Raw genomic sequence first — 19,032 nt, 5'->3', positions numbered from 1 at the left:
AGGTTAATGACTTACAAACAAGTGAGCAAAGTTGTAATTGTAACTCATATCTTTCTTTCCTCTCCCTCTAGACCCCTCTCTTTAGGCTCTATTCTTCCATCATTCCCTGGGATTTGGGTGGTCTTGGGCACTCTTCTTCAAACCAACAAGATAAATTTTTGACCAGAGGAGATGAGTAGAAACTGAAAGTTTGCTCCATTTCCCCGATTGTGTGCTATTATGAATCACTTTCTGTTAAAACAAAACTGTCAAAGCACCAATTAAACATTTTAAGAGCCAACTAAGCTTCAAGGAGTAGAGAGAATCACCTCCAATTTACAGTAAGAAGGAGCAATAATCATTGCCTCATGTCATCTCCCATATGTGCCCCCTGTTGGGAGTCACGCCAGAGTTGGAGATGCGTCACTGGTGCTGACATGATGACAGAGTGGCATTCCCTGGAGATGTAGCCTTCCAAAGCCAAGCTGATAAATTCATGTGGCTTTCAGGAAGTTGATCTCAGGAACTAAAGCCAATGGAAACACAAAAACAGAGTAATGGAGAGATAGTAAAATACCTTGAATTTCAAAATCATTTTATATTTTATGAAATACTTTCACATACATTAATTTCCTATGTCACCCTCATGTAGACAGCTGTTATTTCCTTCTCACAGATGAGAAAATTTGGAGCTCAGAGTTTAAGTAGTCAGCTCAAGAACAGTGAGCTTCTAAATCTAGGTCTCCTGATTCCAGGGAAAAGGTGAGAGTGTTTGAAGACAGAGGTTGTTTTTGTACGAAGGAGGGCGTGCCACAGTGGTATCAGCACCCGGATAGAGAGCTCTGCCTTCAACCAGTGGAGGGGAGGGGAGGCCAGTACTGCCCCAGACATGGGAACAGACAGACAGCTGCCAGAGGTTTTCCTAACAGGTATCTGGGGCTGAACCCAGAGATGGGGCTGGCTGAAGGGACTAGGAAGAGCAGTGTCACTCTGTGCACGAGCAGAAGGGCGGCAGTGCTCCTGTTCGATGTGCATGCGCACTGCAAGCCGTGTCATAGAGGCAAGGCTGCTTTTCCTTAAGACGTGACATCTGCTTCCTGGCAACACTGAACCGCAGTGCAAGTGCTTGAGGCTCAGCTTAACGGTAAGAATACCAGATTTTGAGTCAGAAGGGCTAGTTTGAGTATCTCAGGAGACTACTAGAGCAAGTCAACGAAGGGAAGGGGGATGAGCTCTTAGACAACTGGCTTTTGGCCCACAGAGGCCCAGCTTCTCCTCTGCCTGGAAACCCTGGTGCTCAGAGCTACTCCCAATGCCTTGAGGCCACGGCAAAGGCCCTTGTAGCACTACTTCTGTGGAGGACAAGGTTGTTAGAACCAGTTTGTCTCCTCCACAAATAGGGATTGTTTACTGATACTTGAATCAAAATCATCCATTTTGTCAGCTTTGTCATTAGAGCTGTGGGTAGCAAAATAGCTCAAAAACTTCCTTGCGGACATTCACCTGTAGACAGCAGCACAGCCTGCCCAGGCCTCCGCTAAGATGAGTGTCAAGGCACAGAATAAACACTTCGTGTCATGGATCCCGGGGACGCTGCTCTGGCTGTATTGACAGGCAGGTCCCGTGGTGTGCCAGTGCCAGTGAGCTCCGATTTCTCATCAATCCCCAACTCCACATTCAGTGAACTCAGGTGGGTAGCAAATGCCACACGTCAGAACTATTTCCAGAAACATTCGCCAGCACAGGGGCACCTGGGTGGCTCATCTGTTGAGTGTCCCACTTCGGCTCACGTCATGATTTCACGGTTGGTGAATTCAAGCCCCACAAACGGCTGCTATCAGCGCAGAGCCTGCTTTGGATCCTCAGTCCATCTCTCTCTCCCTCCCCGGCTTGTACTCTCTCAAAAATAATTAAATATTTACAAAACAAACAAATAAGACATTTACCAGTACTTTTTTTTAACCAACGAAACAAAAACTTTCTGCGTATCACTGAAGTAGATAGAAGGTCTATGGACATGACTCATATTTCTGTTCATTTAGTATGGGCAGCTGCTGCTTTTGAGTTCTCTACTAAGACCTCTTATGTTTCATAATTAAGGGGAAAAAATGTGTTGGGGAGCCTGGGTGGCTCAGTTGGTCAGGTGTCCAACTTCAGCTCAGGGCATGATCTTGTGGCTTGTGGGTTCAAGCGCCACACTGGGCTCTGTGCTGACAGCTCTCGGAGCCTGAAGCCTGTTTCAGATTCTGTGTCTCCCCCTCTCTGCCCTCACTCTCTTGTGCTCTCTCTCTCTCTCTTTCTCTCTCTCTCAAAAATAAATGAAAGAAAGAAAGAAAGAAAGAAAGAAAGAAAGAAAGAAAGAAAGAAAGAAAGAAAATTGTACTAGAACATTTCAATCACCCTGAGTAAAAGTAATGCTAATTTGTGCTTTTAAACTCTGGGCCAGCGTGTGTTGCACTTAGAAACCCAAGTGCATGCAGTAAACGTACTAAATTTTTGGCTGATTCTCACACAGCATGGGCCACACCTTTTTTTTTTTTAATGCATATTGCATGCCTGACATATAGTAGACACTCAATTGTCTGTGCATTTGAAAGCAAGAACAGAGCAATGATAGTGATTTAGTTCACGCATGGACCCTAAATAAAACTGAACCATAGAAGGAAATTTAATAAGCCTTTCTTTGTTCATGACTCACAGAGGAATGCAGCAAAAAAGTGTGAAAGCCACAGCGTTTGACTATAAACATAGCCATGTATGTATTGATATTGCACTTCTAAGACTTTGACTTGCTTGTCTATAGGACTCCTGTCCACCGCCCCCAAGAAGCACCCTACTGATTTCTGGGAAATGTGTAATAAGACTGTCAGTGATTTTTGCTCTAGCTTCTTTGCCAGGATGCATCACAGCTGCACTGTAGGGGCCTTCTGAGGATGCTGCTCTATCACCCTGAGCCTTCATAGTCTCGGAGCTTTACTATCATCTGTAGCACAGTTAGGGGAAATGACCTCTACCCAGTTCTCTGTCCCACTTCCTAAGACAATAAGTTCTGGACTTCAAATAAGCATGCTTCTGTCCAGAGATGTTATCACACAGAGTGTCTTCAGCTTGGCATTCCAATCATCTATCAATGGTCCCAAATAGTCTTTCAGTTTGCGTGGGGATAGAGAATTGACTAAATGAAGCCATACCCCATGATACTTCTTTATGGACCTTGTCATACTAAAAAAAAAAAAAAAAAATGTTGCCTTCACAGAACTGGAACAAATAATCCTAAAATTTGTTTGGAACCACAAAAGACACTGAATAGCCAAAGCAATCTTGAGAAAAAAAGAACAAACCTGGAAGTATCACAGTCCCAGATTTCAAGATATACTACCAAGCTATAGTACTGGCATAAAAATGTACACATAGGTCAACAGGACAGAAATGTTCCATTGGGCAGAGAGCCTGAAATAAACCCACACTTATATGGTCAACTAGTCTACAACAAAGGGAGAAAGAATATACAATGGGGAAAGACAGTCTCTTAAATAAATCGTCCTGGGAAAACCAGACAGCTACATGCAAAAGAATGAAACTGGACCAGTTTCTCATACCATATACAAAAATAATTTCAAAATGGTTTAGGACCTAAAAGTGAGACCTAAAACCATAAAAATCTTAAAAGAAAACTTAGGCAGTAATCTCTTTGACATTGGCCTTCACAGTATTTTTCTAGAATGGTCTCCTGAGGCATGGGAAACAAAAACAAAAATAAACTATTGGGACTACACCAAAATAAAAAGCTTTTGCACAGTGAAGGAAACCATCAACAAAACAACCCACTGAATGGGAGAACATATTTGTAAATCATATATCAGTTAAGGGGATTAATATACAAAATATGTAAAGAACTTATAAAAACTCAATGCCAAAAAAAAAAAAATTCCAATTAGACATGGGTAGAGGACCTGAAAAAGGACCTTCTCTTTCCAAAGAAGACACACAGATGGGCAACAGACACTTGAAAAGATGCTCAACATCATTCATCATTAGGGAAATACAAATCAAAACTACAATGAGATATCACCTCACACTCCTCTGGGTGGCTAGTATCCAAGAGACAAGAAATAACAAGCATTGACAAGGATGTGGAGACAAGGGAAAGCTGGAGCTCTGTTAGTGGGGATGCAAACTGGTGCAGCCACTGTGGAAAATAGTATGGAGGTTTCTCAAAAACTTAAAAACAGAAATAATATGTGACCCAGTAATTCGACTACTAAGTATTTACCCAAAGAATATGAAAACACAAATCCAGAAAGATATATGCACCCCTATGTTTATTGCAGTGTTATTTACAATAGCCAATATACGGAAGTAACCTAAGTGTCCATCCATAGATGGATAAAGGCGTGATATATAGATTATAGGTATAGATATAGATATATAGATACAGATATAGAGATATAAACACACATACATACAATGGAGTATTACTCAGCCATAAAAAAAAGAATGAGATCTTGCCATTTGCAACAACATGGATGGACCTAGAAGGTATTAAGCTAAGCGAAAGAGGCCTTACATAGCACGAAAGCAAGTGTCAATATACTAGAGTCAAGGTTATTGGAGGAAATATTCTTCATTATACACCAACAAGTTGAGAGTCCAAAGTAAACATGTTCTACTCAGGAGGAAGGTAAGGTATTACCTAATTATAAGCTTCAAAAATATCCATGTTCCGTTTCTAGCCCACCTACAACACCCTGTTATTGAGAATAAATATAAATAAAGCCATAGCAGTAGAGCTAGAAGGAAACATGTAAAATATCAAGGTACTGACAATGAGGAAGAAAGTATCCATTTAGAACACAACATTGGAGTCCTTGCAGAAGATGCTCAACCTGTGAACTTCAGACCCCTAGTGGAAGGCAGAGGGATTACACAGGGTTCCCAAATCCACCTGAAAAGTTGAGTAGAGAGCAAGGGAGTAAGGGGAGATGAAATTGGAGAGGAGGCCAAGATCCATGTAAGGACTTAGCCACCTAAGGACAGTGAGAAGCTTTCGAAGCAGAGCAGTGAGATGATCAGGTTTGTGTTTTGAAAAGATGACTGGTAGCAGGGTGAAAATAGGGATGGGAAGAGAGGCTGTTGCCGTGGTAGTTCCAACAATAAACAATGGTGGCTTGGAATAGGAAGTGGCAGTGAGAGTGGAGAAAAGTGGACAAAGCCAAGACACTGTAACAGATATAAGTGGCAACTATTGGAGACCAAGATTAAGGGAAATGAAGGAAAGATGACTTCCTGGCTTCTGAGCAACTAGGTGGATGATGACACCATTCACTAAGACTGAAAATATTGGAGGTAGAGCAGATTTTGGAGAGACTAAGTTCATTTTTGAATATGATGGGTTGGAGAGACCCAAAAGGCCTCTATGAAGTAATGACCAGTAGGCTATTGGATAGATACCAATGTGAGTGGACTTATATCTCAATTTGAAGCAGGGGAAAGACATGCTTGCCTGGGGAAAGAATATCCAGTGAGAAGAGGAGCTTAGTGTCTGGTTAGACAAAGGGGACACGCTGGAAAAGGAATATAAGGCCAAAAGGACTGCCTGGAGACACCTGAGGGCTGAGGATCAGCAGTTGTTAAAGGGACAGAGTGATATGCCAAAAACTTTCAAAAGTAAATAGGGGTGCTCTTGCTGGAAAATTAAACCATTGATTTATATTTATAACATCCAGGACTCCATACGTGGTTATAACATAAAGATATGTATGCTCGGTGAGAAAAGCAGTTGAGAAAATAACATATAGATTAGGGAATCAATGAAAGAAACAAGGTGTCTGTTTTGCTAATGTTCGTGGTGGTGTGCTTTAAAAGGCTGGAAAACTTTACTACACTTTGACATTGGTATGTGGTAGCTTCACTGTTCTCTGAAAACTTTCTAATCGTAGAAGGTTCACACCCAGCTCTGCTGAGGCCCAATGTGATTGCATGCCAGAGCACTGAGGCATCTGATTTTGCAATCTTGGGGCCAGGAAGTTGGATTTGGCCCAGAATTTGTTGGATTACTTCAGATTTTTAGGGGTTTTTCTCCCCTCTTTGATGAACATTTCAGCCTAATCAAAAAATCTCAAATCTCACAATATAGCTTTAGAAAGCAACAAACTAAATCAAATAAATGATTTGAACGTTGAAAGAATACGCAGCACAGCACTCTTATCAGCACTCCGGGGTCTTTACCTGAGGACTGGCCTTTTTCCCTTCCAGCAAGCTGTTTTCATAAGTAATGCTGCCACCTAGCAGTCTTCTTGCAAATCACCGTTTTGAATTGAAGGCACATTTTAGCTTTGTCTCGGGTTCACCGTATTTGAGTTGAACTTGAGCAAAACTTGAAATATAAATTTAACTATCTTTGAAAAATACCTTTTCCACAAATACTGGTCTTGAAACCATTATCTGGAAAACAACAGACTGTTGTAAGCAATTCAGTTGAGATGAAATTGATGGCAAAAGGTAAAACACCTTCTAGGTAAGACTTTAGTACGTTTAGGGGAGCCTGGGTGGCTCAGTTGGTTAGGCATCTGAATTGGGCTCAGGCCATGATCTCACAGTTCGTGGGTTTGAGCCCTGCATTGGGCTCTGTGCTGACAGTGCAGAGCCTGGAGCCTGTTTCGTATTCTGTGTCTCCCTCTCTCTCTCTCTCTGCCCTCCCTCCCTTGCTTGTGCTCTCTCTCTGTTGAAAATAAATAAACATTAAAATTTTTTTTAAAAAGACTTCAGTACATTTATAACTAATACAAACCTCCATGTCTATCTCCTTAGGGGAAATAGATCAATATTTTTTGTTGAAAGTGGGTAGATATGAAGTGTGGGTGATGAGTCTCAATAAGGAACAGCTTTTTGACCAGAGGACCTTCAAACTGAAGGAATCATAAATGTCCAACGGAAACCTAAGAGACATTTTAATTCACATCAAGAGCTTGACTCACAAAGTAAGCCAAAGTTGCTTTTTAAAAAAGATGAATAAGGTCTAGATATCTGTTGTACATGATTATGCTTATAGTCAACAATATTGTATGGTACACTTAAAAAAAATTTTAAGAGGATAGATCTCATGTTGTATTCTTATCAAAATACAATACAATACAATACAATCTCATAAATTTTTGTGTTTTCACAAAGGTAAAAAAAAATCTAACATTTATTGAATGTTTGCTATTTGCCCAAACACCAAGCAAAGCACTTTCTTGGTACTGTGTTCCCTACACAAATCTCTAAGAAGGTATTACAGTAAATAATCCTATTAATACAGGAGGACCTGAGCCTTGGGGATGGTGACAAGGCAAGTGAGTGTTGGAGGGGGTTACAAACCCAGATGGTCTGATTTCAGAACTTGGGCTCTTACCTACCAGCAATCTATCAGAAGCAAATAGATGCCAGATTTTCAGCAGGTTAAAACACTTAACAGAACGGAGTAAGTTTCTATTTTCTACCTGGGTTGCTTTTTAAATGGCATGAAAGAAAATGTTCTCAGTTTGGTCAGAGTGACCTTTGTCTTATCTCCTGTTTTGTTACAAACTACTAAACATTGTAAGAATTTTTAACTCTACCAGAGCTCCCCTGTTCAATGACTACTGGCCTGCTAGATTGGTAGATACTTTGGCCAGTTTTGCCACCTCTCTATTTTAGTGACATTTCATTTCTTCATGTCTTGGGAAGGAGTGTCTTTCTTGTTGATATCACTGCTCTGCACTTAGCTCTCAGTGGACACGTTTGTCCTGGATGTTCTCACTCAGGGATATCTGTACATCATACCCTGAGGAGATTACTTGGGCAAGCATGTCTCTGAAGACAATTTGAATGTGTGTGTGGCTCATGCTCTGCTACAGGTGCTTCTCAGACTTTAAGGTGCATTCAAATCACCTAGGAATCTTGTTAAAGTGCAGGACCTGAGATTTTGCATTTTTAACAACTTCTCAGATGAAGCTGATGGTGCTGGTCCATGGACCATGAGTATTAAGGTGCTCAAAACTCCTCAGTTTTTCTTGGGTCTGAGGAGAAAATCTGGCTTATTTCTGAAGTCAGGGAAGAAAACCTTCCCCATAATTTTCTCATTTTTCCTGTTTTTATGTATCCAATCATAAAAATCAGGGTATAAATCAAGTCATGTATTTTTATATTTTTAAACAAAGGTATCCATAAAAGCTATTTTAAAAATAAAATCCATTTGGGCCTTAAATCCATTGGTTCAAACTTTTCTTCTTGGATTCAGAGTCTTTGCAATTTATACCCCTACCATAAATGAGATCATGGAGAGTCATTCTGGAAATTTCTAGAACAATTGGGCTACCCGAGAGCTGCCCAACCTCCAGTCCTATCTTGGGGCAAGCAGGCATAAGGCTCCTATTGTCAGTATAAGCTAAATCCAGAACTCTGGGCATTAAAAAGACCAAAATCAAACTTTAGAATTGCTCTGGAATTAGCTCCCTGACCCAGTGGTCCTATTTTAACAATTGTGGAATTTCCTGGGTTTATTCAGAGTCCTCTTTCAGGTACTTTTGTCCCTATATTCTTCCTGTTATTGTCAGCATCACTCATTTTTGCTCTAACAAGGAGATATACAGTACATATAACAGAGGCAAGTGTAAAACTGCTACACTTAGTTCCCAAGATCAAATGGCACAAGAGTGAAATGAGTGAGACATAGAAATTGGCCATTTTCAAAAGAAAAAAAAATTCATTGCCTGTCTACTCAGTATAAGTGACCAGAATAATGTTATTCAGTCTAGGAAGGCATTAATAGAATAGTGCCTAGGACAAAGGAGGTAATGGGCCTCCTCTAGTTTGCACTGGCCAAGCCATACTTGGGGTACTATGGCGTTCAGATATGTGTGTACACGGGAGTGTGTGTGTGTGTGTGTGTGTGTGTGTGTGTGTGTGTGACTCAGTGAAAGTATGGGAAGGCAAAAGGAAGAGCAGTCATGATTTAGGAGAAACAATGAAAAAGACCCAACAGATTTCAAAAAGATAACCTTTCTCTTTTTGAAGATAAGTGGTGGAAAGAAGTTGAGAGAATTTCAAACTGTGTTATAAGTTAAAGGACCTAGAGATATTTGCCTTCGAAGTGTGTCTATGCGGGTTTTAGAGCAGAAGTTACTTAAGACCCGTTAATGGGTGGATGGACGGATGAATGGATAGACGGATGAACAGACAGACAGGCTATCTATTGAATATATTATATATGTCAGGCGCTCTACCAAGAACTCCACATGTACTGAATGATTTCATTCTCCAAAAAATCCTTTAAAATTAGTATTATCCCCATGTGAAAACTACTAAATATAAGGCAGAGATAAATTAAGTGCCCTGTCCAAAGTCATTGACCGGGTGATTCCATAGCTTGTGCTCTTAACATCTATTTAATAGCCCTATGTGACAGCTATGGAAGTTCACTACTCAGATGTCCCTTAAAGAAATAACTTGCTGGCCGGCTGTGAAAAGTACAGTCAGCTGACAGCCTCCAGCTGTTAATATCTCTGGGATCTCCTTGTGCCTTCTACCAGAGACCATACTGTTTCTGAGAAGCCCCAGTGACTGAGTATGGCAGGGGTTGCAGGACCTGGATATTTCTGCATTATGGGCTCCTCTAATAGATAGTCTTTTCTCAGGGTATGTCCATGAAGTTGTCACAGACTTTGTCGGATCAGCACTGCAGTCTGAGGCTCTCTCTGCCCACTCCTGCTCCCTGCCCTTTTACCTACTACAGGAGTCATCCTGAAAACAACAGCAAAAGAAACTTCTTTCACTCCAACATCCATCTCATTGTCTGCTTCCTGAGGGACCCAACTGTGCTTCCTGAGGGACACACACTGTGTCTTCAAATATTCGGAATGTTATCATATAAAAGGGCATTTAGAATTGTTTTCATATAGTGATGAAGTATTGGATTAGGAGAAACTGACTGAACTACTAAGGAAGCAGCTTTCACATATACATAGGGAAGAACTTTCTAACAACTAAAACTGCACAAACAAGGGGATAGGCTGCCTCAACACTGAGTTTTCAGTAGCCACTGCAGTCATTCAGGCCAAGAGGAAAACCACTTGTAAGGTCGTGTGACATTACCACAACCCCCACCCCATACACCATGGAACATCTAAGATGCTAAACATCCCCAATGCTAAGTGAGTACAAAAACCAAATTGTTTAGGAAACCACACCAGGAAGACCATAACTTTGAGTTTTCAGTGGTTTGATGAGTCTGGTTTCATACATCCATACTTGTATACTCCCAGGACAGCCCAGTGGTACTCTATGCCAGACCACCTATTGTCCACATGCTTTTATTTCTTTTATTTAGTCAAAGAACTCCTAGCAAGTGAGTTAAGGCTATAAGCTCATTGTCCACATGGGCTCATTTGGCAGGATCAAAAACGAACTGCGCATATGTTTTGTGAAACATACTGTAATACTGAGTTCAGTATCAGATAAAATTTTAATGACACCCTCCACTGACACCTGGTTCTAAAGCTCAATAACCTGCATACTTGAGACTGAAAGATTCTCTTCCTCAAAGTTGTTGCCTCCCTCCCTTCATCGAGACACGGGCACACCAATGAGGAGACACATACTTGCCCCCTTCCAGCATTTCCACAATGACCAAATTACATAAGTAATTATATATTTCAGATGATGAAATAAAAGGTGGGAAGTCTGACAGGAAAACAGTAACCTAGTCAGCATAGAAATCTGTATATAAGGAGACATTCATTAGGTGTGCAAATATTTACTAAGCATCTGCCAAAGGTTAGACTTTCTTACAGGGGCCAAGGGCCCAAGGATGTGCTCCACAGAGTTCCCTGATTTCCTGGCGCATGCTTTCAAATGTCATTGAGAGGGGCGCCTGGGTGGCTCAGTCGGACAAGTGTCTGACTTTGGCTCAGGTCATGATCTCGTGTTTCGTGGGTTCAAGCCCTGCCTTGGGCTCTGTGCTGACAGCTCAGAGCCTGGAGCCTGCTTTGGATTCTGTGTCTCCCTCTCTCCCTGCCCCTCCCCCACTTCCTCTCTCCCTCTCTCTCTCTTTCAAAAATAAATAAACATTTAAAAAAATAAAAATTAACAAAACAAATGTCATTGAGGAAGCCTGCTGACCCTTCACTGAGAGAAGCAATCAAAGCCACAATCACAGTGACCTGTAGAACCTCCAGTCTGATGTCTTTTCCCTCTCTTCCCACCCCCAAATTTCTGCAGCATCCCTGCCATTTATAATCTATATTTGTAAGACATATTTCATTATACTTAAAGTGCTTTGAAGCCAATTCATAAAATTTGCAAGGGGAGTTCAAAAAAAAAGCAAGCTCAGCAATATTTGGGGACTTTTAAAACTGATGACACAGCTGACCTATTGGAGACACAGGCAGTGGGAGGGCCCTCACTGGTATAAATAAATAGGAATCTCTGTCCTCAGAACCCACAGTTTAGACTCAGAGCTGAAGTCTGAACTCCACCTTGAGGCAGAATGAGGTTCTCCCTGGGATTTCTGCTTCTCATGCTGTTGGTCTACAGCATCACTCCAGTCCATGGTGAGAACTTTCACTTATCTTCTCATTGTGCTTTGAGCAGAAATAGTCTTCAGCATTTCTTTCCTTTTTTTTTTAATTAAAAAATGGGGAGCAATATGACTGAAATTGGAAGGGGGAGATTACCTAAGTACTCCTAGGTTTCTAAAAGTAATATGCTTAGAGATTTAACTCTTAGAGGTTAGAGACACTTATGTTTAAGATTATTATCCATAGATAGAGATACTGAAGTTCAGCGTCCGTGTGACTTATCGTTGGTTTGTCTATTCCTGGTCTTTTTCAGATTCAGCTCTGCTATAACTAATTCTTTCCATGTATATATCTTCTTGGCTCTGCCTTTCAGTGCTACCCCTTCCGACTAAACCCTTTATAGGGTTTAAAGATAATTGACCTCAACAGGTTGGTCTCCTGCAGAGAACGTTTGGTGCAATTCTATTTGGCTAGCTCTGATGTGAGCCACTGTAAGCACAACATGGGTACTTAAGTACATGCTTTCTGCAAAGACATAGACTTCCAAGTCTAAATGGGGTGATGATTGTATAAATAGATAAACATCTAGTTGAAGTTGTAAGTTTTTATACAGCTGAGGAAATCCAAGGCATGTGCCTTGGATTGATATGATATAGTCTGAATGATATAGTCTGCTCAGGTATAAAAAACAAATTTTTGCTCTTAAAGTGTAAGGCATTGTTTTTCAATTATTTTGCTTCACATGCTATTTTTATTCTTCAAGAACTTCATCTCTCACCTCCTCCATAAAGCTGTCCCATTGCCCTGGCAAAGTCCTCTGTTCCCATCATGTAGTTTGGATCCTGGGTGTGAAACACAACATTCTGTGACATTTTAGTTTTTGTTCATTTGTTTCATCCACCAAATTGTAAATGCCTTGAGAACCAGGGCCCTTTTATTTGCAAATATGTGTCAAGCATTGTGTTAGGCACTGGGCTTAAGAGGGTAGACTTCATTAAAATACATGAGATAGAGTAACTTATAAAAGTATCTAGTACTAATGACTTCTGTTATTGAATAAAAATAGTCTTGAATTTTTATTATCAGCTTTCGTTGGTAATAATTTGCAACCGAGATGAAGGACCAGCGTATTAAAATATATACATATATATATATGTATATACATCTCGTATTAAAATACATACATATACATATATATATATATATATGTATATGTATATATATCTCCCGTGGTGTTTCCTTGGAGAGACAAGGAAGGGGGTGGTGAGCATGATGAGAACAGCTTATTACTACTCTGGGGACACTGTAAGGGATTCATGTCTTTGGTTTTTATGTGTTTGGAGGGAAGATCAAATCAGTTGATTTTATACTGTATGAATTATAAGTGAGTTTTAAGTCCCCAGAGCAGTGGTTCTCAAATTTTATTATACAATCACCTGAGCACCAATACAATGCTATCACAAATTTCAATAGGTGTCGTACTTTTAGAAAGCTAATTTTATTTTTAAGGTTTTGGTAGAAAATGTTCGAAAATAAGCCAAGACAAGCAGAAATACACAAACTAAAAGCATCTGGGTAAAAGCGCCAACTTGAAATTTTTAAATCTTCAAATAAACCGTATGAAAGATCAGTAATTAAATTCAAGTTATGAATTATATGTCAAAGGGATTAAAATAACTGATTGTGTTTACAGGTGTTCTGGAGGCCTTTAACACAAACTTAAAGTGTAAATGCGTCCAAGAAACCTCAGCCTTTATCCCCATCCAACTCATTGAAAAGCTTCAAGTCTTGCCTCCTGGGAATGGGTGCCCAAACAAAGAAATCATGTAAGTTGCAGGAGAAAAATTTATGTGATTCTTTTCTCCCAATGAAAATCAGATCAAATGTTGCCATATAGTATTTTTTTAGTATTGTTGGCATACAATGTTGCATTAATTTCATATGTACAGCATAGTATTCTTATTCAAGAATCTCAAAGGGATTGATTTTGAGAGTTGCTAACAACTCTCAAGCTAATAATGGGACTCAATAATATTTGTTAAGTACCTACTTTGCAGTGGCCCTGAGTTAAGTGCTTTATTCACATTCATTCATCATATTCCTTTAACAGACATTAAGTTACATCTAGTGTTATCACTGATCTGCAGGTGCAGAAACTGAGGCTTAGGGAGGTTAACCAACTGCCCTGAGGCAAACCCTTAGAAAGGGACAGAACCAGGACTCCACCCAGGTGTTCCCCCTCCAAGCCTCTTCTCTCCTACCAAATTCAAATCACCAGCAGAAGCAGACACTTTGTTCCCCAGAAGTTAAAGAGCAAGAAAATAAGTACCCACTACAGTCCTTGGTCTGAACATCTATTTTATGGGACAGTCCCTTAGCTTTAAGATCTACCAACGTTGATACCATTACTCTGATTGAAGAGTTAGGCTATGGAGTCAGTTGTGGCTGCAAGAAGTTTAATAGGTATTTTCTTTAGCTGAAATAGCATGATCTCTTGTTTCTGTGACCCTTTTCAGTACTTTCAGAGAAATCTGTTGATACTTCTATCATAACATTTTCCATGGCACATCAAATGAGAATTTACACATTGCATGCAAAGCCCCTAGTATAGTGCCTGGCACAACAGTAAATGTAACAAATGTTCAGTAAATGTTAGCTGTGATTATTATAGCATCACTGTGTTGAAGCAATCAGGTTTGTGGCTCTCTTTCTCTCTCCCATTCTCTCTCTCACCAGAATTAAGTTCCTTATAGACAGGGATCAGATTTATTTGTTTCTCTACTCCCAATGCTTTATCCCTTACCTGGCATAGAGCAGAGGTACAAGCAATGTTGGATTGTTACACTGCATTTTTTAAATAATCCTATAGATCTTTTGTGTATCACTACTTGGAACTTTGATTTCTCCTTCCTAGATCTATCTTTATGAACCAAGCATCCACAGCTCGTGGACATATTAGGCACAGAATCTTTCTCCACCTTTCCTGACTTTCACTAGCAGCTCTGCCCCTGTACTTCTTTAGACATTTGATATGTTTGTAATCAGCCACTTTTTGTTTCTCCCATTTTGATATGGGCTTTGGGTGTCGCACTAGTTGTGTTCAACTTGTAAAAAAGAAATATGGGATATCAAAAACGTGTGCAAAAATTTTTCATTAAAAAGGCATTATACTTTTCCTAATGTCTTCACTGATGAAGGTTCTAACTAACCCACAATTATTGGCCTCAAACTCAGAGATGTCAAGTCCAGCCATGACCTTGAGAGCAGTTCCTCTGGAGGAATAGAAACCTGAGATTCTCTCCTCTCTCTCTCTCTCTCTCTCTCTCTCTCTCTCTCTCTTTTATTACATTTCCTCTGTCATGAGTCAAGTCTCTTACCTCTCAACCTGAGGAAGTAATGCACCCCAACTTTCTCTTCGTTAACAATAATCATTTTGAAGGGGCAAAAATTTGATTTTATATCTTGTCACCAAATTCTGTATTTCTGAATTTTAACCAGATATAGAAACAAAAGCTGGAAATTACGAGAAATACATAGCAATCAGGGTAAAAATGCTGTGAGTCCGGATGGTCAGAAATCTATTTTCCCTCATGAACTCAAAAACCAAATTGGAAGACTCTGCCCAAGAACCCCAAAATGCTGTGACCTCTGACCTCTCTAAGATTCATTTACAAGGGTGGAGTTTCAAAGCTAGATGGACAGATCCTTCTTGCTAAGGTGAAGGTGAAGAAATCGTTTTGCTCAGAGGCCACCCCGATAGAGGGTTGGGTGTCCCTGGTCACTATCACCTGGGAGACCTCACATCTTTCACTGCAGGTAAAACATTCAGCACTGTGTCTGGCACTTATTGATAACTATTCAGATCCTGCCCATGTAGAGTGGCGGCTAAAAGTGTGGGTTCTGGAGGCAGATAACCTTCATTTGAATGCTGCCCTGCCCTTGCATTTGTCGTGCCATCTTGGGCAAGTTATTTAAACTCTCTAAACCTCAGGCTCCTCATCTAAATGTAAGGAAATAATAGTTCTCTAGCAAAGGACTTGTGTGAGATTGACATAATCCATGTTACCTGCTGAGGATACTGATTGGCGCATTGTAAGTGCTTGATCAATATTAGCTATTATTGTTGCTGCTTTTGTTGTTATCGAATCTCTCAGAGCAGTGAAAGCCTAACTAGAGGTTCAACAAAATGCCAGGGGCACTCGGAGCGATCAGCTCTGTAACCTCTCCCACATTAAATGTCATTGGATCTGCTTTTCAAATAAAATTTTCTCAAGAGAGTGTTTCCTATCATTTATTTTGTTCTCCCAAGCTCAACAGACAACCATCTATTTTATGGGACATAAAGATAATGTGATATAGATTTAGAAGTGAGCCAATCTTAGAGTCAGCTATTTGGTCCACCTCCAATTCATGTAAAGATTGTCAGCAAAGCATTAACCCCTGACACATAAGATTCTGTTAACCTCATCTTGAGCTCCACTGGCTCACACACAGATCCCAAACTGCCCACCTCCAATTCCACTTCATCCGGGAATATTTTTCTACTCCACTCTCCTTAAGGGCAGGATTGACTAAAATGTAACACTGCCTTATTTTTATTATTTTTTCTTTCCCCCCAGAGTTTGGAAGAAGAATAAGTCAGTTGTATGCTTGAACCCTCAAGCTAAATGGATACTAAAATTAATAAAAATGTTACAGAGGTAAGTCAGACATCCCAAGGGTTTTCAGATTCCAATTTGTACTGAAGGGCTTCCCTTTCATGGGTAGTCAAAATGGGGACCATTTTAATTATTTATTTATTTTTAATGTTTATTTATTTTTGAGAGAGAGACAGAGTGCATGACTGGGGCAGGGGCATAGAGAGAGGAGGACAGAGGATCTGAAGTGGGTTCTGCACTGACAGCAGACAGCCCGGTCGGTGCATGGCTCAAACCCACGAACCGTGAGATCATAACCTGAGCCGGAGTCAGATGCTTAACCGACTGAGCCACCTAGAAGCCCCTAAATGGGGACCATTTTAAACTTATGAGAAATTCCCAAGACAAATATCCATTCTTCACTATTATTACTTTTCAAATGAGTAAGGGTGACTCATTTCAGTAGCTCAATAAACTAAATGGAAAGTCAATATGCACAACAGTCCTTGTTTGATATCTTTAAGGAAAACCAGTTTTTAGTAAGTCTCTCTGTGAATATGACTCTCTTGTTTTTGTTTTTATTTCACAGAAAAAGTGCTGTTTCAACTCCATGAGCTCCAGCGTTTAAGAAAAGAGTCAACTGATGCCAATATCCCTACTAAGGACACCTGCCTATGCCCCTCCTCCTGCTCTGGGTTTTAGTTTTGTATTTGGCTGAGTCTTTCCAAGAAAAAGAACTTCCCCATATAAGCAAGCATGAAAATATATGTTAAATAAGCTTACAGAAGCTGATGTGGCCAACTTGAGCTTTTTAAAAATTATAGTACCCGTATACACTTGGACTTTGCATTTTTATCAATCAGGAAGAAAGTTTCCTTGAGGATACTTAGTAATAAATCACATCGGTTTCTTTGAATAGTATACCTCTTGTTTACACTAAATTTTCCTAGAAACTAGGGGAACAAGAATTTAAACCTCAAATCTGAACATGTGGCTTGAATTAAGAAGGAAATGATGGAATTCATTTCAATCATTTCACACCATAAGAAAAGCAGGCCTCCATAAGAGACTGAAACCTGCCTGGGAAACCCAGGGAATTTCATAAGAGACAGAGGGCTCTCATAGTAGCTATCTTCCATTTAAAAGCTCACTATTGAAAAAAATGGAGTCCTTTTCATTCGAAAGAGTTCTTTTACGAGATTTACTGTCCTGGACAAAAACTAATAACATTCAACAATCTCCAGACTTAAATTCGTAGAATATTCAGGAAAAGCATTTAAAAACTGATATTCAGATGTCTTCTTTTATACATTTGCTTTGATGAACTTTTCTTACTCATATCTTTTGCACAGACTTTTTTTTCCCTTGGTTTCTGGTACCTGATTCTTTAATGCTTCCTGTTGATCTAATGCTATTCAATAAACTCAAGTAAACGTTTTACTTAATTATGAGGAACTCATTCTTAATAGAGCATTTGCTCAAATTTAGACACTCTGACTCATCACAATGAAAAGTAGGACTTCATCATGTTAATTTTTGCTTGCATGATGCTTGCCTTTTACAGTTGTTTTAAATTATGTGGCAATGGGTGAGTGAAGTTATTCCTGATATTAACACAGGGGGAAAATGCTTGACTATGAGAGCTTCTTTTCCTCGATATACTCATCATTATTTCCTCTAGAGATTTCCAAATTCTTACCAAAACCTATTTTCACTTATATTGGCTCTTAAAGTCTCCAATGTTTGCTTTGACAAAGTTTTTCACTGGGTTTGACAAACAGAAGAAGTAGACCCTTAAACCCCCATCCCCTCCTTCCCTGGAGGCAGCCTGGCTCTCCCATCAGGGCTGGGCTTTCCCAGTAGGCTGGGTTCCACTGCCCTAGTGCCCCTCATTCCCCTTGCCGCTTTGGGGGGCCCACTCCAAGCACAACCAGGTTTAAAGCTATATCTGGCTCCTGCTTTCAATTCTCTCTTTTTTATTTTTTGATTTATTTTTATTAAATAGATTTCTTGGATGGGAGTAAAGAGAACCTATTAATGCTACTTTTTCTGTTGTCTACAACAGGAATCATAAAATGGATCATAAAATGCCATCAAAATCCTGCATTCTAGCCCTTTCCAGACTTCTACTTTTAGAGGTCAGGAATCACATCACTCTTTAGTTTTGTTTTGGTCTTTGAGAATGCAGCTAGATGAATATTTAGGATCCTCAAACAAGAACTATTACCATTTTCTATGAGGCAGCTACTCATGTCACCCTCATTTTACAGAGGCAGAAGCTGAGACACACAGGGATTAATAACTTGCTCGAGGCCTTACAGCTACTAAACAACAAATCAAAATTCAAACTCACGCAGAGTGCATACTTCTAATCACCACACAATGCTGACCACACTTTATAGGGAGTAGACATCACCGGCTCCATTTTACAGAAGGAGAAGTTGATGCAAGTGAACATTTACTTGCCCCAAATCACATAACTAGTAAAAAGACAAAACCAGAATTCAAACCCAGGGCCTCCTGACTCCTAAATATATGTATTTCTTACCTCAGCCCCTTTGTCCACCATTTTTTCAGGGCCAATCAAAGTTCCAGAAGATCCAAGCCTCCCTTGGGTTGAGAAGACAGCATGAAGACAGTGGGCAAATGTGGGATTAGAAATGAAACAACAGGACCAGGGAGGGTTCTCAAACTTGCTTTCCTTACCACACAACTACCAGCTTCTCAAAAGTCACAGTAGATTTGGAGGTGTTCAGTCTGATTGGGGACAGGGATCTTAACCCACAGTTAAATGCAGGATAACTTGTTGAGCCATTTAATGAGTGTCTGAGGAAAAGTGATCATTAGCTGATCTGAGCGTGTTTGGGTTCAGAAAGAGA

General features: G+C 40.1%; 1 protein-coding gene across 1 annotated transcript; it reads left to right on the top strand.

The window, feature by feature from the left end:
• The first annotated feature begins 11,462 nt into the window (after positions 1 to 11,462).
• Positions 11,463 to 17,581, top strand: CXCL13 (C-X-C motif chemokine ligand 13). Its single transcript, XM_030313628.1, has 4 exons — positions 11,463 to 11,549; positions 13,210 to 13,342; positions 16,136 to 16,216; positions 16,743 to 17,581. Exons 1-4 carry the CDS (start codon positions 11,486 to 11,488, stop codon positions 16,765 to 16,767), a joined length of 303 nt encoding a protein of 100 aa, XP_030169488.1. The 5' UTR covers positions 11,463 to 11,485; the 3' UTR covers positions 16,768 to 17,581.
• The last annotated feature ends 1,451 nt before the right edge of the window (positions 17,582 to 19,032 follow it).

The sequence above is a fragment of the Lynx canadensis genome, chromosome B1 (assembly GCF_007474595.2).
Source record: "Lynx canadensis isolate LIC74 chromosome B1, mLynCan4.pri.v2, whole genome shotgun sequence".
Lineage (NCBI taxonomy): Eukaryota > Metazoa > Chordata > Mammalia > Carnivora > Felidae > Lynx > Lynx canadensis.
This window is presented reverse-complemented; position numbering and strand designations above follow the sequence as displayed.

Excerpts from the sequence above, each read along its gene's own strand:
- CXCL13 (XM_030313628.1), top strand. The coding sequence starts at position 11,486 with ATGAGGTTCTCCCTGGGATTTCTGCTTCTCATGCTGTTGGTCTACAGC. Across the intron at positions 13,343-16,135 it reads TGCCCAAACAAAGAAATCAT|AGTTTGGAAGAAGAATAAGT; the intron begins GTAAGTTGCAGG and ends CTTTCCCCCCAG. Across the intron at positions 16,217-16,742 it reads TTAATAAAAATGTTACAGAG|AAAAAGTGCTGTTTCAACTC; the intron begins GTAAGTCAGACA and ends TTTATTTCACAG.